Source organism: Felis catus, chromosome D2, assembly GCF_018350175.1.
Source record: "Felis catus isolate Fca126 chromosome D2, F.catus_Fca126_mat1.0, whole genome shotgun sequence".
Lineage (NCBI taxonomy): Eukaryota > Metazoa > Chordata > Mammalia > Carnivora > Felidae > Felis > Felis catus.
Window position 1 is genome coordinate 81,859,560 of NC_058378.1, and position 22,899 is coordinate 81,882,458.

At 47.9% G+C, this 22,899-nt stretch overlaps 1 protein-coding gene across 21 annotated transcripts in view; it reads right to left on the reverse strand.

Annotated features, from left to right (window-relative positions):
- Positions 1 to 22,899, reverse strand: part of CD2H10orf90 (chromosome D2 C10orf90 homolog) — a 266,252-nt gene that overhangs the window by 44,674 nt on the left and 198,679 nt on the right. For all 21 annotated transcript variants that reach the window (XM_045040810.1, XM_045040826.1, XM_045040812.1 and 18 more), the window contains one exon: positions 20,817 to 21,939. In XM_045040810.1, the coding sequence (XP_044896745.1) occupies positions 20,817 to 21,939 (1,123 nt within the window). The remainder of the gene's footprint in view (positions 1 to 20,816; positions 21,940 to 22,899) is intronic.

The following is a 22,899-nucleotide window of genomic DNA, read 5'->3' on the forward strand; positions in this document are numbered from 1 at the left end:
GGCTCCACACTGATCATGGAGCCTGCTTAAGATTCTCTCTCTCTCTCTCTCTCTCTCTCTCTCTCTCTCTCTCTCCCTCTCCCTCTCTCTCTCTCTCTCTCCCTCTCCCCCTTTCCTTCTGCCCCTCCCCCACACTTGCATGCACACACACTCTCTCTCTAAAGCAACATACACTTTGGAAATAAACATAAACACATATTCTATATATATGGGTCAGCTTGCAGGTGAGTAAGAAAACCCTTCGGAGACAAAAAACAAAAAAACAAAACAAAACAAAAAAAAAAAACTGGAGACCAATCCACCTTCCCTAAGGCCAACTGCTGGTCTCTGGTCATCTAGAGCTTTGGATTTCAGGACAAACAAAGGTAGCAGACAGACCCTGGCAGCTGAGAATGTGGGAAGTCAGGCTGGAAACCCCTGCATGATCCCCTCTCGGGCTGAAATCCACCCAGCCTGCTCGGTGCAAAGAGCCCCAAGTTAGAATCTTAGCATAATGTGAGCCCATGTGATAGAAGCAGGAATATCTCTGGAGGCACTTCTGTCCAACTCAGGACTTGGAATGTCCCCAATGCACATGTGCTCAGAATCAGAGTAACCCCATAGGAACCATATGTGGTAACTATGGTTACCATAGTACCCGTGTATGAACCAAAAATCACAACACATGCAAGAAACCACCACCATTAGCGGAAGTCAGCGGATAAGCCAGGCTAGAATCTGACTCACATATACCTCACATATTAGAAATATCAGACACAGAATATAAAAAAGAAACTGAAATGTCTGAGGGAATAAAAGAATTAGTGAAAATTATCAGCAGGGAATACATAAGAGACTATAAAACTGACCAGAGCGATTAAAAACAAACAAGGGCGCCTGGGTGGCGCAGTCGGTTAAGCGGCCGACTTCAGCCAGGTCACGATCTCGCGCTCCGTGAGTTCGAGCCCTGCGTCAGGCTCTGGGCTGATGGCTCGGAGCCTGGAGCCTGTTTCTGATTCTGTGTCTCCCTCTCTCTCTGCCCCTCCCCCGTTCATGCTCTGTCTCTCTGTCCCAAAAATAAATAAACATTGAAAAAAAAAATCTTTAAAAACAAACAAATAAAAAACAAACAAAAAAACACTAAAAAGCACTCCCCACAATGAAAAACGCATTAATTGAAATTTAAGACTCAGACGAATTTAGATAGCGCTAAAAACAGAAGAAGTAAAGTGGAATACAAGCCTAAAACAAGTTTAATGACTGCCTCACAGAGTCAGATAAACGGCAATGGTGAAAAGCAGGCTGGGCGGAAAGAGGATGGGATGAGACAATATAAAATCCATTTGATCAGAACTGAAAGATGTTAATAGGGGAAATGAAAGACAAGAAATAAAGAAATGGCTGAACGAATAAATAGAGCAAGTAAAAAGAATCGTCAGATTCATGAAGCACAACAAATCATGAAAATAACAAAATGGAAATCCACATCTCATAACATCATGGGAAAGCATGATCCCAAAGACAAACAGAAGATCTTAAAAAACAGCTCAAAAAAAGGACACAGAGGTCAGCTATCCGACTTCCAGCTGCCTTCTCCAACTGGAAGCCCAAAGCACTGGGATAACATATTCAAAGGGCAGAGAGAAAGTAATCATAAACATAGAAGCCTGTACCTTGCAAAGTCTTCTTTCAAGAATATAACAAAATAAAGATGTTTTTCGAATTCCCACCTTCCCTGCCCACAAACAGATTTGCAGTTTACCGCCACAAGTCCCTCCAGTTTGATGCGCCCCCAAAAAGGACATCTAAACACATATTTTAGGAAGACGGAAATTGATATCAGCAGCAAAGACCTGACATACATAAAGGAAAGGGAAGCCCAGGAAGCGGTAAACAGGAGATAAATTGAACACCGACTCTTTAAAAGTAACATTTGATTGCAGGAGTCACAACAGAAGACAGAACTATAACATACAACAGAACTAAGACATAATAACCGATCCGAGAGGGTGATGGGAGGTAAGATTCTAAATTGTTTCAGAGAGGATTAAAAACATTAACTTTCAGCTCTATTAAGTTCACGTTACAATTTCCAGCAGGTCAAAGAAAGAATAAAAATAAAAAGTACAACTTCCAAACAGCAGAGGAAAAAAATAGGATAGGAAGAAATTAATTCATTGCAAGGCTACAAAAGAGATAAGAAGAAAGGGCAGGACAAAGAGAAAGCCTAAACAACATGACAGAAATAAATGCACAGACACCAGTAATCAACATAAGTGTTAATGGAGCGCCTGGGTGGCTCGGTTGGTTAAGCATCGAACTCTTGTTTTGGCTCAGGTCATGATCTCACGGTTCGTGGGTTTAAGCCCCGCCTCAGGCTCTGTGCTGACAGTGTGGAGCCTGCTTGGGATTCTCTCTCTCTCTCCCTGCCCCTCCCCTGCTCACATGTGCACTTGCTCTCTCTCTCTCTCAAAATAAATATTTAAAAAATAAGTGTAAATGGTCCAAATTTTCTAGTTAAAACAAGTAAGAATAGCTAATAACATTTTGCCAAAAAAAAAAAAAAGGAGTAGGGATTGTACTCTTGCCCTATCAGATATTGAATATCATGAAGATACATGAAACAAAGTGATATTGGTATGCAGAAAATATTTTGAACTGAAGTACAGTAAAAAATGTGTATCAGGATTAGAAGGCAATTCATATCTTGAAATAATTATATGAAAATAGTTGATATGAGAATTTGATCTAAGCCTCCCCCTCAGGCTAAAAAATGAAAAAGGAGAAGGAGCAAATTCAGGACAGAGTAAAAAGACACATGGAAATAATAAAGCTAAAAGCAGAAATCGGTGTAACAGAAAATTCACAAACAATAAAAAAAATCAATGGAACAAAACCTAGATCCTCGGAAAAATGGCAATAAAATGGATAAACCTCTAGAGCTAGATCGATAAGGAAAAACAAGACACAAATTACGAAAACCAGAAATAAGTAAGGAAACATCATTACAGATCCTAAGGCAGTAACAAAATATTATGAACTTTATGGCAATGATTTCAACAACTTTGATGAAATTGCAAACTCCTTCAAGGATACAAATTACCAAATAGACTCCAGAAGTAGTAGAAACACTGACTAGTCATATAATGATTAAAGAAATTGAATTTGTAATTAAAGCTGTCCCACAAAAAAAAAAAAAAAACTTCAGGCCAAGATGACTTCACTGGTGATTTCTATCAAACATTTAAACGAAGAAATAGTATCAGCCCTCCAAGTCTCTTCCAGAAATAAAGAGAATAGTTTCCAGTTCTTTGTACAAAGCTAGTATTTTCCTGATACCAAAAGCAAAACATTTCTTTTTTTAAAAGTTTATTTATTGGGGTGCCTGGGTGGCTCAGTCAGTTAAGTGTCCAACTTCAGCTCAGGTCACGATCTCACAGTTTGTGAGTTCGAGCCCCGCGTCAGGCTCTGTGCTGACAGAGCCTGGAGTCTGCTTGGGATTCTGTGTCTTCTCCTGTCTCCACCCTTCCCATGCTCATGCTCATGCTCTCTCTGTCTCTCAATAATAAATAAACATTAAAAAAAATAAAAGTTGATTTATTTATTGGGGGGGGAGGGGCAGAAAGGGAGAAAGAGAGAATCCCAAGCAGGCTCTGTGCTGACAGCGGACTTGGACATTTAACCAACTGAGCCACTGAGGCACCCCCCACAACCAAACCATTTCAAAAAAGAAAAGGACATGTCACTGTTCCTTAAGAACATAAATGAAAAAAAAAACCTAAAAACATTAGCAGATAGAATCTAGCAATATATTTATGATATATATTTATGATAAACATCGTAAATATATATTTATGTTTAAAAGTATAGGGGTATCTGGGTGGCTCAGTTGGTTGAGCATCTGACTTCGGCTCAGGTCATGATCTCACGGTTCGTGAGTTTGAGCCCCGCAGCCGGCTCTGTGGCTGCTGTGACAGCTCAGAGGCTGGAGCCTGCTTCGGATTCTGTGTCTCCCCCTCTCTCTGTCCCTCCCCTGCTCACACTCTAGCTCTCTCTCTAAAAAATAAATCAACATTAAAAAAAGTAAAATAAAAGTATAATGCATCATGACTAAGTAGAGTTTAACCTGGAAATAGTTAATTGATCATGAAAATTAATGTAATTCCCCATATTACAAAATAAAGGAGAAAAACCCTATTATTATCCCAATAGGTACATACAAAGTATGTCAGTATTGAACAATAATAAAAAATTGTATCAACTTAGGAATGGCAATGATGAAACAACCCATAAAAAATGGGCAAAGGAAGAGACATTTCTCCAGAGAAGACATACAGATGGCCAATAGGTGTATGAAAGGATGCTCTACATCACTAGGGAAACATTAAGAAGACGCACATCAAGACCAGAATGAGATACCGCTGCATACCCACCAGGATGGCTATTACCAAAAAAATCAGAAAATGACAAATATGGACAAGGATACAGACAAAGTAGAGGCCTTGTGCTTTGCTAGTAGAAATGCCAAACAGTACGGCTGCTGTGGAAAATGGTACGGTGGTTTCTTAGAAACCAGCAATTCTAGTTCTCGGTAGACACCCCAAAGAATTAGAGGCAAGAGACTCGAAGGATGGTTCGTACACCCATGTTCACAGCAGCATAATTAACAATAGTCAAAAGGTGCTGTCCATCGACAAGATGAATCGGTACACAAACTGGTCCATCCATACAATGGACTATTATTCGGCATGAACAAGGAAGGAAGTTCCGACTCAGGCTGCAATATAGGTGAACCTTGAAGACGTTATACTATGGGATAGAAGCCAGCCACAAAAGAACAAACGCCGTACAATTCCACTTACACGAGGTGCCCAGAGCGGTCGAATTCCTACAGAAAGTAGGATGCTGGTTTCCAGAGACTGGGGGAGAGGGAATGGAGAATTAGTGTTTTACCGGGCAGAGTTTCAGTTTTGCAAGATGAGGAAATCTTTGTGGATACACAGTCGTGATGGGTGCAAAACAATGTGAATGTTCTTAATGCCACAGAATTGAACACACAAAAATGGTAAAGGCAGTAAATTTTATGTTATATATGTTTTAGCAGGAAAAACATAAGGGAAAAATATGAATAGAATGAATCTTTCTCAACCTGGTAGACAGAAACTACCTACCTACCTACCTTCCTATCCATCTACATTTTTAAAACCCTACAGCTAACAAGGGAATGATATAAGTCAAGGATACTCACCCTCATTACTGCTATGCCACATTTTAATGTTAAGTCTTATCTCGTGCAATAAGGCAAAAAAAAAAAAAAAGGAAAGGCATCAAGATGGGGAAAAAAAGTAAAATTTTAATCCTACATAATACTATTGTGTACACAGAAGATCCTAGGGAATCTACGGAAAGCACTTCTAATTATTAAGTGCTTCTAACAACATTGCAGGATTCGAGGTCACTACCCAGAGATCAATTATATGCCTATGTGTAAGCAAGAAAGAAAAAAGGAAATGAAATGTTTAAAAGTCACGATCATCCATATAAAGTAGCATTTAGGGGCGCCTGGGTGGCGCAGTCGGTTGAGCGTCCGACTTCAGCCAGGTCACGATCTCGCGGTCCGTGAGTTCGAGCCCCGCGTCGGGCTCTGAGCTGATGGCTCGGAGCCTGGAGCCTGTTTCCGATTCTGTGTCTCCCTCTCTCTCTGCCCCTCCCCCGTTCATGCTCTGTCTCTCTCTGTCCCAAAAATAAATAAACATTGAAAAAAAAATTAAAAAAAAAATATAAACTGAAAACTGGAAAAGGTATGACGCAGCCAGAGCCTCTCCACACCCGACCCCTGCAATAATGAGACATCTCACATGCCAACGGGACTTTATACTTCGGACTATCTGAAAGGTCCCCCGTCTTTCAAATCCCTAGGTGTTAAGAGGGCAGCTTCTGTGAATCACATACTATCCAAACAGCATGGAAATTTCTACAAGGAAACTGCAGGAGTCAGGGAAATCCTCCTATAAACACAAATTCGATGATAGGATTGGCATTTCCAGCCAGTAGAGGAATGGATTATGTCATCAATAGTCCATAGACAATTGGCAACCGATTTAGGGAAAATAGATCCCAAGCTTATAACCATCCGAGGAAACGCATCCACAGGGATTACAGACTTAAAGGAAGGAGCAGGAGAAGAGTGTAAGGTAAAGGAGGCTTTCGAAGCCTGTCGGTGACACAAAGGGAAAGGGCTTGGGAAGATAATAAAAACGAGTGAATGTCAAAAATTACCATAAACAGACAGGATGGTCACAGGCAACGTGGTATCCTGGATGGAATCCTGGAACAGAAAAAGGGCATGAGTGGAAAAACTGGTGAAATCAGAATAAAGTCTGGAGTTCAGTTACCAGTCCTGGACCAATATCGATTTCACAGTTCAGGTCAGTGATTCTCCACTGGGGGTGACTTTGCTCCCCCAGGAACACGTGGCAACATCCGGAGACATTTTTGGTGGTACAGCTAGGGAGACGCGGGGAGGCCAGGGATGCTGCTCAAATCCTGTAACATACAGGACGCCCCACAACCAGGAATCTCCCAGCCCCAGTGCCAACAGTGCCCAGGTTGAGAAACTCTGTCTTAGAGAAAGGTGCTGTGACGACGCGAGGTGGTAACATAAGGAGAAGCTATGTATATGGGATATACAGGAACTCTCTGTACTACCTTTGAAACTCTTCTGTTAATTTAAACCATTTCAAGGTTCAGAGTTTAAAAAGTTATGATAAATAGCATTAAACATACAAGAGGATGTTTTAACATAAGTAAAAATTCAAAAGAGAAAAGACCAAAGTGGCCAAAGAAAATATATAGGTAATTCACAAAAGAATAGAGGTGTATCGCATGGCAAAATTTCACCACCAAAAAATATGCATTAATAGGGGGCACCTGGGTGGCCCAGCCGGCCAAGTGTCCAACTTTGGCTCAGGTCATGATCTCACAGTTGATGCGTTCGAGCCCCACATTGGGCTCTGTGCTGACAGCTCGGAGTCTGGAGCCTGCTTCCAATTCTGTGTCTTCCTCTCTCTCTGCCCCTCCCCTGAGCTCTCTCTCTCTCTCTCTCTCTTTCTCTCTCTCAAGAAATGAATAAGCACTAAAAAACTTTTTAATATGCATTAATATGTTGTAAATATCATTTTCCATTTATCAAAACGGCAGGGAAATTTTTGTAACGCCAATACGGAATGCCTGTGTGTGTTCGGGAAGCTGGTGTTCATGTATTGATACTATAACTTGGGATAACTGTTGCATTGGAGCTCTTGGGAATCTACACTTAAAAGCTTTAAAATTGTGCCTATCCTTTGACCCAGAAATTCTTAGGAAACTGGGTTAAGGAAATCATACGAAATGCCCACAACGATTTCTGTACCGGGACTCTTACCGACACATCGTTACAAAAATGTAAAAATGTTAATAATCTATTTAACAAGAAGGTTTAAGAAAAAAAAAAAAAAAACAAAACCCAAACAGGTAAATCCAGGCAATGAAAGCCTGGGCAGCCATCACGTGATTAACGGGGATCCTGTAGCACATGACAAGGAACTTCACAGTCTAATGCTGAGAACGAGAAGTCTCCTAGAATGATGATTTACAGGGTTCCCCTTTCTGCTAAAAGGGCCACCTGTGGGTAGTAGGGTTATGGTTGCTCTTTATTTTTCCTCTTTCTGCTTGTCTACATTTTAACTTTTACCATGTGCATTTTTTTTTAACAGGAGGGAAAGAAAACATTACACAAGCAGAAGAATTGAAGGAGAAACGTTACATTTACAGCCTTTTCTAAGCATTTACGTGGGAGACGTAGTCAGACCTGGGGAGGAGTCACAGGGCTCCCAGTAGTGCCCACAGCCAAGGAGGGCTTGGGGCTCAGACAATGCCACGGGGCGTCTTCACAGTGATTATATCAACACACATTCTCCCTGACGTCTGGGTAAGCCACACCTCCCAAACGTACAACCTGGGACCGTCCAGGCGTTCTAAGGACCACCTCTCCCCAACTCTGCTGGCTGGGGTCTGACACACTGTGGCCTTCCGCGCACATGTGTGTCGACGGGGATTCGGGACAGGATGCTTCTGGAATCCAGCGACAGTCTTCACCATCTACAAGACCATCCAATCAAAATCACCTCCACGCAGTCCACGTTGACGCAAAAATGGATAAGCCTCTGTCTTCGTAAAATACCGCAGTCTTTCATTTGCTGCGTATACACCCATCTTGCGACGCAAGCCCGGGTCTTCCGTCTAATATCCCGCCCAGGGAGGGAGCAGATTTTAAGTAAAACTATTATTTTAAGTAAAGATGGTTCCCCTCATTTCAGCCAATTTAGATATCTGTCCGTGGGAAAGATAGGACCAGAAGCCAGAACACCAAATGCTTCCATAAGGTTCTGCGTACTTAGGAGCGATGGGCCTCGAAGTTATCAGGATTTTCTGGTACTGTGGGAGGAGAAACATCAGGGCCTACGTGGACCAAAGGCCCAGAGAGGTAAGAGATGCTCAGAAGACACACAGCCCTGGGAACAAGGAAAATGGGGGTGTTATTCTTTGTGGGGCCCACATAAATGGCATTGTCTGATATGAATGATCCACCCCCCTTAACGGGGGCTCATGACCCAACACACGAAATGCATGACGAGGACAAAGACAGCTGTCCAGAAGAATCAAAATGATGCAGTCCTTGCATCCAAACGTTTCAACCCAGAAAACCTGGATTTTTGTAACTTCTGATTCTACAGACAACCGTCACCTAATGGGCCAATTTATACACGCCTCGCCCAGGAGTTTTACTGAGTTTTACCGTTCCTACAGGGCATCTATCCCAAGAATGGGAGTGGGCAAGGGCAGGCATTTGGGGGGGGGGGCAGCTTCTAATTGTACTTGTTCTGTAAAAGAGAATACTTGTTCTGGGCACCTGCCCTTCAGACAGGTGAATCTCTGCCTTGAAGAGTTTGGCCAGTACCCCCTAAAGAGCAGAGGGTCAAGATGCACAGTCGAAGGGACATGCTGTCCTCTACACAGAACTGTCCCTGAAAGGTAGCAGCATAGGCCACCCCCAAAGATGCTACTTTGCATTAGAATTATTTTGAGCTGAAAGCCACTGAGAAAAAAGCAGAGAGAAGCAAAGCTCTCTGCCTTCTCCCTACTTGCCCAAAAGCAGGACATATAGTTACAAAGATGTCCCTCCTCCCCTCTCCACCAGGAAGGACAGAGAGAAGTGTAGACCAATCAGCCTGGAGACAGCACCAGGGGAACGGACGTCTGTCGGCCTTTATCTCTATCTGCGACTGGTTTCCCCTCATGTATCTACCTTCCTGCTTTGCCGACCTTGGAAGCCTGAAATTGCTTTCTTTTGTCCTGTCATTTCTTCACAGAGTCATCGTTCTTGGTGAAGATCTGTACAAGGTGGGATTCTAAGCCACCGTCCAGAGTCAGATTTCCCTGCGGACTTCCCGACAACCATTTTCCCATGGACACATGTTAATAAACTGATTTGCTTTTTTCTTGCTAGTCTGCCTTTTTGTTATAGGGGCCCCAGAGAGCACTTAGGAGGGGGGAAGGAAAATTATTTTCCCTCCCCTACATCCTCCAGCAAAGGGCTCTTAACCAGGGAGACACCGGATTCCAGCACAGAATCTAGGGTGGGCATTTTGGAAAAGCATCCCTGGTGTGTGTGATGCCCTCCCCTGGCTAAGAACACAATTTTCACACTCCAATGGCAGCCCCTAAGCCACGTACGATCACCGGAAGCCCCCACCCCGTGTGAACTGTGTGCTTCATCCAGAGTAACGCCCTCACGGGGCTGTGACCTGACCTAGGAAGTAAATGAGCCCGTGTCACAATGTGGGGACAATTTCTGCACGACTGGCGCAACGTGGCTTACGATGGCTTTCCACGCTGGCCCCACCATCTTCATTCATCTCTCCTTTTCCCAAACTTAGTCGGTAACACTGAAAATAAAGTCACAGTTTTTAGAAAGATCTGAGCTTCTGTGTTCAGACAATGGGGAAAATAGCCAACCTCATCCAGCCAAAGGAGTTAAACATGCCACCCTATTTCTCATATTCCTTCTTCCCCTTTTCTCTGGGTCATCTATACCTGGACCATTTTTCCTTATAGAACTCACGGCTGTGACCACTTCTTCTTGCGAGATCACGTCTACGTGGGTTTCCTACCGACAGCTCAGGGGGGTGCCGAGGACAACAGATCGTAACAAAATGGACTGAGATCCCCCTGCACCCACACAATGCTCAGTGCTCCTCAGGACACGAGGCCAGCACCTAGCAGAGCCAGGACTGAAACCCAGATAGGTCTCACCCCCAAACCCACGGTCTTCTGCTAGGTCTCCCTGACGATCACCGTTTCTCATGCAGGCATAGATGGTGGCTTTGCAGCCTTATAATTTTAACAGATCGGACCACAATCCCCTCATCACGCCACAGCCCTTCATCCATGTCTCTTAATTGATCCCTGGCCAACCTGAGCAAACGGCCCCTGAGAAGGACCATTTCCTAAACAACACGGGGATGGGGACACAACCCACTCCTACCACTGAGGGAGTTACTCAGAAAAAAAAAAAAGCCCTTTTTTCCATAAAGACAGCTGGGGTTGCTGACATGAACAGCTTTTAGAGATCGTGTAGACTCTGGGGGATGATCTGAACATCGTATTCCAAGATTATGGGGAAAATGATACAATCTCGTCAAGACTTAACCAAGAACTAAATGAACAGACACACACACACACACACACACACACACACACACACACACACACACAAAACTCTTGAAAATGTTTTTGCAACATTGTCCATATGTTTTCTCTTTTAACATTAAATTTGGCCATCTGAAGGATAATAAAGTTGTTCCATGACAATACTTACTGAGTTCTTGGAGGGAAACAATAGCTGGAAACTTTTTCCCCCTAAATTCTGAAAGCCAGTGGGAATGCTATAGCTTTCACTTTACTCTTTCACAACCCACCTCTGGACAGCGAATCTCATGTGGATCCCCACCCTTTCCTGGCCAGAGAGGTTTCTGACAGGACCACAGGGAGAGGTGGTTTGTGGAAAGACAAGACAGCTGGCTCCTAAGTGACCCTGACATCAGCAAGGCTTTGTTGGGTCATCCGACAAAGGACCTAGCACACAGGCCCTGAGCCAGGGCTCTGTACTCTGTGGCTCTCTGCCGGTCGTGGAGAGGTCAACGCCAAGACTCGGGCTTGGATCCTGACCTCAAGGATCATACAATCTAGAGGAAGAAAACGGTCCTCACAATGTAGCAAATGCATCACGTGAAAATGACCTAAAAGTCCTGGGAGCTGAGACTTGAGGGAATGAGACTGGAAGATGCACGGAGACCGTGGCATGGCCTCGTGAGCAGGGAGCGTTGCTGAGAAGGGTGGTCCACAATCACAGTGGGCTGTAGCGAGGTTTGGGCATGGTCTGGGCCCACGGTTCTCAACCAAGGGTGATTCTGTCGTGCGCCGTCCCCCCTCCCCCCACCAGGCAACGTCTGGAGATATTTGGTCACAAATGGGTTATTTGCAGAACCCAGGGACGCTGCTGAACACCGTACAATGCACAGACAGCCCCCACAACAGAGAATGATCCGGCCCCAAACGTCTGGCTGCTGAGGCCTACCGAAGGCAACAGGGGGAGGGGCACTGAGACAGCTCCAGCCGAGGTCAAGGTGAGAAGCAAGAACAATGAACACCTACCAGCAATCACAGAAATACCAGCTCAGACCACGAGGCTGGGTTTTTTTTCATCTTGGAATTTGCAGAACTCAGCAGATGGTCACCTCATCTTGGCCAGGCACCTACAGCAAAGGCCTCTGCAACGCTGAGGAAAGAAGTTTTCACCCCGGCCTCTCCCGGAGTCTAATTTGGTGCCGTGCCTCAAGAACCTCACAAGGATTGATAATCTCTGGCCCAGACGTTCCAGTTAAAGGGTTTTTTCCAAAAGACAATAACATAGCAAAGCCTATACACCAAGTGCTCACATTAATATTATTCCAAAAAGTGAAAACGGAGTAACAACTTGAAGGGCCAAGAATGAAGAAATAAATAAAACTACGATATGGCCGTAAGACACACCCTTTCAGTCAATAAAATTTCCTTTGTAAAGTACTGTTAATATCAGGAAATATTTATGATATAGTTCTAAGTGGCAGAGACCCAGAGGGAAATTACATCTATAGCAGAATCTCAACTATTTCAAAGAAAAAATAAGTATGCATAAAAAACAATGGGACAAATACACCAAAGTATTAGCCGTGATTATTAAGCTTTTTATTCTGCTTTTTGTTATTCTCAGTTCCCTATAATGTATTCGTCTCATGGTCAGAAAAATAAATCTGGATATAGAAATTCATGGAGGCAGCATGGCTCAGTCGGATGGGTATCTGAGTTCGGCTCAAGTCCTGATCCCGTGGTCCTTGAGTTCAAGCCCCGCGTCAAGCTCTGTGCTGACAGCTCGGAGCCTGGAGCCTGTTTCGGATTCTGTGTCTCCCTCTCTCTCTGCCCCTTCCCTGCTCGTGCTCTGTTTCTCTCTCTCAAAAATAAACATTAAAAAAAATTTTTTTTAACGGGCCAAGATCTTAACAGACACCTCACCAAAGGAGATACACAGACGGCAAATAAGCATACGAAAGGGGCTCCATATCCTTTGTCATCAGGAAAGTGCAAATTAAAAACCACAACGACCTATGACTAAACACACCTACCAGAACGGCCAAAATACAGAACACTGACAACACCAAATGCTGGTCAGCCCAGGGAGCCACAGAAACTGTCAGTCGTGGCTGGTGGGACCGCGACATAGCACAGCTACTTTGGAAGACGTTTCGGCAGCTTTGTACAAAACGAAACATACTCTGGGAAGGCTTCTAGCAAAGGCAAACAAACCAACAAAAACTAAACATGCTCTTGTCATGGGATCCAGCAATCACAGTCCTCTGGTATTTATCCAGCTGGGCGGACAGCTGAAAACTCCTGTCTACCCAGAAACCTGTGCCCAGATGTTTATAGGAGCTCTGTTCACAACTGCCAAAACTTCGAAGCCTCCAAGATGTCCTTCAGTAGGTGGTAGGGAAACTGGCCCATCCACACAAGGGACTCTGACTCAGTGCTCTAAAGAAATGCGCCATGAAGCCGTGAAAAGACACAGAGGAATCTTAAATGTGTATTACTAAATGAAAGAAGCCAATCTGAAAAGACTACATACTATGTGATTCCAACTATAGAACATTCCAGAAATGGCAAAACCGTGGAGACGGTCAAATCAACGGTTGCCAAGGGTTAGGGGGAGGGAAGATGCACGGGTAGAGCACAGAGGATTTTTAGGGCAGCGAGACTATTCTCTAGGATACTATAATGGTGGATACATGCCATTATATGTTCGTTGCAACCCATAGAACATACGGCCCCAGGAATAAACCCTAGAAGAAAGCCTTTGAGTGATTATATCAATGTAGGTTCGTCGATTGTGACAAATGTACCACTCAGGTGGGGATGTTGATAGCAGGTGAGGCTGGGCATAGGTGGGATGCAGGATACGTGGGAAATCTCTATACTTTCCTCTCAAATTTGCTCTGAGCCTAAAACTGCTTTAAAAAATAGTCTCTATAGGGGCACCTGGGTGGCTCAACTGGTTAAGCGTCTGACTCTTGGTTTCAGCTCAGGTCATGATCTCACGATTCTGTGAGTTTGAGCCCCGCATCGGGCTCTGCGCTGACAGTGTGGAGCCTGCTTGGGTTCTCTCTCTCCCCCCTCTCTGTCCGTCTCCCACTCCCACTGTCTCTCTCTCTCTCTCTGTCAAAATAAGTAAACAAATAAAAGCAACAGGCTATGTTAAAAAAAGAAAACAACAATATCATCTCTAGATGCTCAAGCCAGAAATCTGGACGTCCACCTTGCCACCTCTCTGGCTCCCTCCTCCTGAGCTCACCAGTACTAAAGGCTTGTGAGCTCCGCCGCCAGACTTCTCCCACCTCCCCAGCCTCCACGATAGCTCTCACCTACTCCCCAGCGATGGTCTCACCTGCTTCCACCTCTCAGCCTCTGAGAAGCAAGACAATCTTCCGAAAGCGTACATCACATCATCACTTCTCGCTGCACTTAGGATAAAATTGTAAATCCTTATTCTGGTCTCTAAGCCCCTCACCCTGACCGTGACTCTGGCTTCAGCTCACGTCTCCAGCCTCACATGGCACCACTTGGTATGTTGCAGGGGCACCAGCCTTCTCAGCAACTCACCATTCAAAGCTTTGGCACACGCTGGTCCCTCGACTCGGGCTTCAAGAAGCGACTTAAAAGCCTCTCCAGCAGAAAGTCCTTGCTCATGCCCCTCTTCTGAACAAAGCCAACCCTGTTAAAGTCTCTTGTGGTCCTTACCACCCCCCTAGAGCACTGACCACAAGCTACAATTACACACGTATTTTAGGGGTATCAATTGGATGACTGTCTTCCCACCAGACTGGAACCTGCATGTCGGGAGACCACACCTAGGTTCCGTTTCAGCAGTGTGGAGTGATAGCCTCACCCAGGGCCTGATACCATGGCTGACACAATAAGTGTCACGGGGGTGAGGGAGGGACACTGGTCTGGCACTAGCAGGGGATGCCAGCACTGGACGCATGCCCAAACCACTCACTGACACGGGCAGGTGGCACAGAAGTACCTGATGCCAAGGTTGAACCTCAGTGGCACTTGTATCTCTGGGGGGGTGGGGGGTGGGGGGTGGGAGGGCGGAGGTTGGAAGAGTTAAAGAAAGCCTGGAAGGTCCTGGTCAGAAAAGGTGGCAGAGAACCCAGAGTCATGAGGGCGCTGGAGGTCCAGGATGAGAGAGCTCCTCCCTTTGACTCTGAGCACCCTTTCTACACTCTGGGAATTACCCTGAAAGCTGGACTTCTCCAACCAGCTTCTGTGACAGAAAACCACAGCCAGAACAATACACGAATTAACAGGCTGGCAGAGAAGAGTTCAGGACGCGATCTGTCCACCTCCCTCCTTCCACAGGTGAGAAATGAGAGGCTCTGGGGGCAAAGGACCCGCCAGCATCCCCCAGAGAGCTGGTCCCTGAGCAGGGAGCGACATACTCTTCCTGTGAAAGCCCAGAGAGCTAATACCGTAGGCTTGGTGGGACACGGGTCTCTGTCCCCACCGTCCAACTCTGCTGTCCAGTGAGGAAGGAGCCCTGGAACGGCGTGCGGGTGAAAAAGCAGGGCTGTGTCCCAGGGAGACCTGATCTGCAGACACAGGCGGAGGTTTGAGTTTGCCCCCCACCCCTCCCCGGGCCGCAGTTTGCTAATTCCTTCTCTCCCATCTGCTGCTAGATACCACGGGTCCCAGTTTCGCTGCTCATTCGCCAGCTGACTCGACCACCGGCTGCCTTAGTTTACTGTTAACAATAAAACAAAACACAAGGGGCTCCGGGGTGGCTCAGTGGGTTGAGCGTCCGACTCAGGCTCACGTCGTGATCTTACGGTTCACGGGTTCACGCCCCACGTCGGGCTCCGTGCCGACAGCTCAGAGCCTGGAGCCTGCTTCAGACTCTGTCCCCTTCTCTCTCTGCCCTTTCCCCGCTTGTGCTCTCTCTCTCTCAGGAATAATAAATGAATAAACTTAAACACACACACACACACACACACACACACACACACACACACACAAGCTCATTCCACCCGATTCTTCTTTTATAGCTTCACAAAACGTAAGAAGACATGGTCCGAAGACTGTTTACATGGTCCTCAACCACGTTCCTTCAGCACGAGAGAGTGCGGTCACAGTAGAAATGTGGGCCAGCCACTGGGAGACAAACTTCCCATCCAGATGGCGGAAGAAGCCCCTGGAGACCACAGAGGGCTGGGCAGGCACTTCCGGCCACGGCGACACCACCAGCGCACCTGACCATCAGCCACCCTGTGGGCTCTTCCTCCCAAACAGCCCCACCCCTGACCAGCTCTCAGCACACCCACCACCGCCGCCTGGTTCAAGGCGCCGCTCCCAGACCTGCAGTGCCCAGCCTGCATCTGCTGAATGAGTAGACGTCAAGGGTGGGGGGAAACGAGTTCTCCCCGGTCCTCTTTGGACAGGGGCTGAGGGCCACGCCCAAGCCTACGCCCCCACCTCACTGCCCCCGGGCCAGCTGTGCGAGATCCCCGAGTTGTTCTGGAGAAGTATGAGGTCACAGGGGGGCAAGGGAGATCGAGCGACATGCACCGTGATGCCCTCCACCCACCCCGGCGGCTGGGAGTCCACCACGACTGTAGCAGTTGGCGGGTACAGAGTTGCCTCGCCCACGGTCACATCCCCTCCCCAGGGGGAATAAAGGCACAGCCCCCTCGCCTCGACTCGGAATAGCTATGATGGGCCATCCCAAATTCAGAGTTCCCTAAGGCCTTCATTACAACTGCACCCCAGAGTGACTTCTCCCTCTGCCCATTCCTGCTTTTTTCCCTTCCCATCCACGGATGCCAAGACCACTCCCTAATGAACGGCCACCAATCTCCATCTCGGAGTTGGGTCTCCCGAGGATCCAACACGCAAGACTGGCAACCAGGGCGAAGTCTGTTTGGGAGGATGAGTGATTCGGCGTCAGCAAAGGACAGCCAGTAGGGCCAAATCTGGTCCACTGCCTGTTTTGGTAAAGAGAGTTTTATGAGGACACGGCCACACTCATGGATGTAGGCCTTGTCTGTGGCTGCTTCTGATCTGCAACAGCAGAGCTGAGTAGCTGCTGCGGAGACCATCTGGCCCTTTGCCAAAAAAAGTCTGTAGACCCCAGCCCTAGATCGTTAAAGGAAAATCACATATGTAAAATAAGTTTCCTCAAAGGTCTCCCGGCCCCTCGAGGAAGCAGTGCTCACGGGACTGAAGGAGCTGAGCCTGTTGCAGACTTCTCTGGCAGGTCTGGCCTCTCGGCATACAGCCTGTCATTTTCCCTGAGTGACGGAAGAGCTTTCGTCACGCCCTAAACCCCACTCGCTACCCACGTGTTAGATTACAGCAACAGAACAGTGGGAGGCACAGCCCTCACTCTGTGACCCGGCAGGGATCCGGTCGCTCCTCTCCAGTGAATCCCCTCCAGACAGTCGCACCTTTGATCACCAGCGGTGCCAAGCAACACCGGAGACGTCTCAGACCAAGGCCACCGGCAGCCTGAGCACGGACTGGGGCACGCAGAGACGGAAACTCCACCACAGAGCATCAACCTTTGGGACACGTGAAGAACAGGACCTTCGTAAGTCTCTTCTCCAAGAACATCTGACAAACTTCGACGGATGTCTTGGGGACAGGGGGAAGCTTCAGATCTAGGCCACACGCGCAAAATGAAACCGGCAATAAGTTATGGATCAAAGTCAATCCTGTTTCAGGCAGGCAACACCCAGCAAAGAGACAACTACTCAGATCGGCACTGTAGACCCCACGGAACACCACGAGGAAGGGGGTTTCAGGCTGGGAAGGACTTCTGAGCCAATACATTTTCACTGTACCAAATCACGTGGTTTTTTACATTTGATTAGAAATTAACTGCGCAGCCCCCTCTCCTGTTAGGTTCTGGCCACCAGATACTACTACTCTGCATGTCCGTGAGTGGTCTTCCAACAGCCCCTTCGCGGTGACAACGGAAGATGGCGACTGCCACTGAGAGGGTTCCCCACCCATCCGACTCCTCTGCCTCGGGCTGCTGCTGGGAGGGTGCAGAGGGGGGGAAGCCAAGTACCCAGGACTGTTCTCAGCTCTGACATTTCATGGCCACGTGGACTTGGGCCTATCATTTTATTTTCAAGACTCATTGGTCCTACCTAACAGGGATAGCGACAGGGAAAGTGATACTGTGTTTACAGAATGGTTTGAAAGATTCCACGGCGGATGTCGGCCAGGGCCTGGCGCCCAGGGTCTGCGTGGTACCGGCCGTGGTTGTTGGTAGGATGGCCTGCTGGTGGCAGTGAAGCCTTCCTTACGGCGGGGCAGGGAGCTGTGCCACGTCCCTCTAGCGGGCACCGGCAGGAGACGCCCCGACAGCAGAGATACAGGGAATAAACCCACAGGGACTGAGGAGAGAGGCAAAGCAGGAACCCATTCCTAAGCCCCCAGCCGCTAGAAAGAGAACAGGTCCCCCTCTGTCCGTTAGAACGTGATGCCCCAGTAGACATGGCCTATCTGTACCGTATCAAATGTCTGCAAGTCTCACAGTTTCTCTCATCTTGGCCGTCTTTCTGGGTGCGTCCGGGAGGCTCACTCTAGAATACAATTTGGAGCACTTCCTGTCTGATGACCTAACCACTGGAACCGAAGCCGCCTTGCTTCTGTTTGCAGAATCTCCCAGGCCGTGCCTCCCTTGAGGCTGAATGTCACTAAGGCGGCTCGAGAGGACGCTGCTCACCTGGGATTTGGGGATCCTTCAGATAAAAAGAATCAGATTCAGTAACTATGAAAACATGAAGACCTGGTCACGGCAAGTGGAGCCACGGGGGGCCGTCGAGAACGCCCCGGACAAGATCCCAGTTGGGGACAGGAAATACAAACAGCTCCTCAGAGTTTTAATGAGCGTTGCCCCTGTCAGAAAACACTTGCCATAAGGCTCGAAAAGCTCTGTCAAGACGAAGGTCAGCGAGCTCCGCCTCGAAGTGCTGGGTAGCTTAGCACACGACAGACTGTGATGGTTACAGCCCATGAGTCGTGCTTATAAATCTCAGGCAAAACTTCAACAGCCTGGACAAGAAGCACATTCTTGGGACCTGGGAAGGCATACGCTCCATCGCAAACTAGGTTCTGAGTGCGAAAGTATGAAAGTACGGGGCGGGTCGTGTGTGTGAATGAACGCGTGTGCCTGTGTACACATCTGAGGCGTGTGCCCAGGATGGCGAGCTCAAGGTTCTGTGGCTTTGAGCTTGATGACTGAGGGATCCAGAGTCACAAGGACACTCTCACTTCACAGATTTCACCTCAGGAAAATAGAGCAGAAGGTTTTTTTTCCAAGCTAGAGGGGACCTTCCAGAACACCAAATGCCCCTCTTCTCTAGCTCCCCAGATGCAGAAACAGGCTCAGAGAGCCAGCGTGGCTTGTCTACATTCCCTGCGCTTGAAAATACGAGATCAGTAACTCTAAAAAAGGTGATCTGGCCTCCGTGAAGATCTTTCCTCAAATGATCCAATGAGACCACGTGATTCAGAGCCACTCAAATCCTGCATGTGGACTCTCTGGGATATGGAGTTGTTCTGAGGGAAGTCGGCCCACAGGAAGTAGAATTCGTTCATACTGTTGGCCTAAGAACATCAGTTACACAAGCAGCCATTCCACAAAGTCAAAATCAAATATCTTCTCCGCACCAAAGCCAAAAAATAAGTTGGGGTGGGGGATGGATTTTCTCTGTTTATGCTCCTCTATTCTGAAATCAATGTTTGAGACCTTGCTCTAGTGATTTTTAAAGACCCTTTCGCGAAGGTGCCATAAATCCGAATGATTATTTCACACCATGAGACACAAGAGACACAACCTAAACACCAGGATATGCTCTGGCGTGGGGGTGGCAGGCATATAACAATGTGGATTGTACGTTTCCAGTAATCTGTATCAACAAGGAAAAGGAAGTGGTTGACTTGAACAATTTCTTAAAACACTAAATTGAGGCCCAGTTTTGCAACACTGAGAGAGGCTTGCATTTACTTTTTGCAGTAAGCTTGTCAGACTCAGAGGCATTTCAATGGTCTAATCAACCTGAAAGCCATGTCAAATTGCCTTAAAAATCTCTGAGCATTCAATATATACACTCTTGTTAAAATTAATTACATCATTTACCATTTCTACGCGCATTATTGCTTAAAATGTTTTACAGCCATTTTTATTAATTAATAAAGCCTTAATGGACAAAAATTACACTATAAAATTATGGTGCGTATGCTGCATTTCCAATTTTACTACTATTATCTTTAAGTATTTTCCCCAAGTGGAAAGTCACTAATTCATAAATCAGAGTCTCTCGCAAAAAGTAAAACTGAAAATTGGAAGTTTGAACAGAGAACGAAATCTGGCCTGGGGCTAAGACCTGCTCTCCTCTTCCCTGATCTCCTAAGAGAGGTGAAAGGTACCCAGGGAGGCTGTCCTTGGGAATTCTCCCTGGCCTTCGCAGTGGTAGAAATAGCAGCAAATTCTAGCCGAGTTGCCCCAGAAAACACAACCAAGGAAGCAGAAAACTGCGGTTTTTGCTGTTTCGCAGGTAGAATCCCCAGTGTGCTTCTTTTTGAAAATGTCCCAGAATTACTAATCTCCCCCTCACCACACACACACACACACACACACACACACAAGAATTCTAAGACCAATCCATAAATACCAACTATCTGATTGAAAGACAAGAAGTACAGCCCTCTAGACGCCTCCAAACCCTCAGATGTTCAGACCAGAGAGACAAAAGCCTCGGGGAGCAGACAGCACTTTGCCCTCATCACCCTGTTTTGGAACATCATGGACCTAAATTAACTTCATTTGGGGGCTATCGCCTCCTGCTCGTTACATGGCAGGGTGTGGCGCTACCGTTGGAAACAAAACTCTGAGGGAAGGTCTCTTACAATCTAGAAAAGTATCTGTGCATATCTAAGGAGGACATCAACACCGAGCCATCAATCGCCGGTTAAGAGCCGAGCAGACAAAGCAATGCTCCTGAGAAGCGCTTTTTGGAGTAAGTTACGTAGAAGAAACTCACTATCCCCCTTGGCAGGGCACTTGCATAGATTACCCGACGGATGCGGATCTGTCCTTGGCGGCCCCACCTCCCGAGGAGGGGAGCGTCCCTCACCTGCTGTGTAGCTCCAGCCAGGAATGTGAATGGACAGCTGGTTGGCACCGTCACCGGCGTGTCGAGCTGCGCAATCCTCTTTCCCTTTTCTTCCAGTGACCTGGTTGGCTCCCACCTCCGAGAAGGCTGTATTTTCCAACAGAGGTGAGCCACTCCAGGCACAGGCGCTGGGCCGCAAATGCACCTGCTCCGGCGACGGGTTCTCCTTCAAGAGACTTTTGTGCAAACCTGGGTTCCAGCGGGGGCCTAGGAGGGTCTGATTCCCCTCCGCGAGCTCCGGCTTCAAGGCTCTGCTCATTGGCCCTCCGTTCTCTGTGCCATCTACTCCATCTGGTGTCAATCTGTGTGAACTACAATTTAGGTGGAGCGACAGGACCGACCTGTGCATTTTAGGGCCAGCAAGTTGAGGTTGCTCGATGGGGACAGAGAGGGACCGGTCTAGATAGTAAATGGAATTCGGACACTGCTGAGACACCCTGAGATGGATGCAGGAGCTGAACACCAGCGGCCTCTTTCCCACCCGCGGGGCCCCTGGAGGAAAACCGTTCTCTCGGTTGTCCACATTGGTGACCCAGCACTCGTGACCCCCGCACGGCCGGGGATGGGTCTCGGGAAGCTTCAGCGTCACCACAGAGGAGTTTCTGGAGAACTCCGTGCAAGCGAATGGTCCATGGTGCGGGCGGGGATAGGTACCCCCGGCCGGAGCAGAGGGGTCCCCGAGCAGAGCGCCCTGGGCCGCGCACTTGGTGCACAGAGGGTCCCCCACGGCCTCCCACGCCAGGGCGCTGGCTGGGGGGCCCACGCGCCTGGCCGTGATGGTGATGGATGCAAAGCCCCTTTGGGGGCCGCTGCACGGCTTCTCCTCATTGGACGGCAGCTCGGGGTCAGGTCCCGGCTTCCGCGCAGGTGTCTGGATGGCCCGCTTGCCGGGAAGGAGGGCGAACGCCCGGCTGATGGAGACCCCGCTGCGGGTCGCCCGAGATGGCTTCGCGGGACGTGCGTGCAGAGCGGACGCGCAGGGCGCGGGCAGCGCCGCCCGGTTTGCCTTTGATTTATTCTCGTCAATCAGCTGTGAAATGACTACGGATGAAATCATTTTTGGGTTTTGCGATGCCAGAGTCTCCTGCAAATGGGAAAAGATGGCAATTATTCAAGCAGTCCATTGTAACGCAGGCAGCGCACTCTCTTTCAAGGCCCAAGAGGACGTCCGGAACCGTGTTCTCGTCCAAGGCCGTCCGCCCCACACATCTGACACCACCTCTGCGTGCTCAGGAAGGCAGAACACCCAGATCCGTTTACGAAATGGTTATACCCTCTGGAAATCATTCTTCTGACTGGGGAATGGGTTTTCTCTGCTGGGTACCTAACCATGTTTGTGTCCCCGGGTATCCTCGAATTTCAATAATTGCCTCCACCAGGCCCAGGAGCACCTGAATAGAGGCTCACAGCCTCATGGGGGAGGCAGGACCCAGTTCTAGAGCAGGGCTGGGACTTGGGGGCACCGGTTTGTGTGAGAGAGTCCTCCTCCCTCCTCCACGGGGAGCCCTCTCCCTGCCTGGGTCCCTAACCCCCTAACACAATCTCCCGCCTTTACTAGTGTAGACTGCATTTCAGTGGTTCCCCATGCATGCCATCATGGGGGTCAAATCCCAGACAGCAGAGCAAGAGAAATCAGACACCCAAGCTGGGCAGTTACCTAGACTAACACAGCGACCGTGATAATCACTTATCAGCAAGGGGAGGGCCACTGAAACAGACAGGTGGAGCTTTGTCGCATGTCAGTGCCCAGGGGCATGTCAGTGCCCAGGCATGGTTTCTGTCCGGCAGAGGGATCAAGGTGTTCCATGCTTCCTTACCAGCAGATCTACGTCCAAAACAACACGCTGAGATTTTTAAGAAAGCATCTGACCAGGTCAACACCAGGCGGAGGAAGCTCTTCCGTCCCGGTTTTGTTTTTAACATGCGTATGCGTAAACGATCGCAGAAAGCTACGTGGGCGACCGCCTGCAGGGTCACGGGCCCCCATTTTGATGCTCATTATCCCACACGATTAGGACGAACCCTTGCCTGGAACGGCACAGGA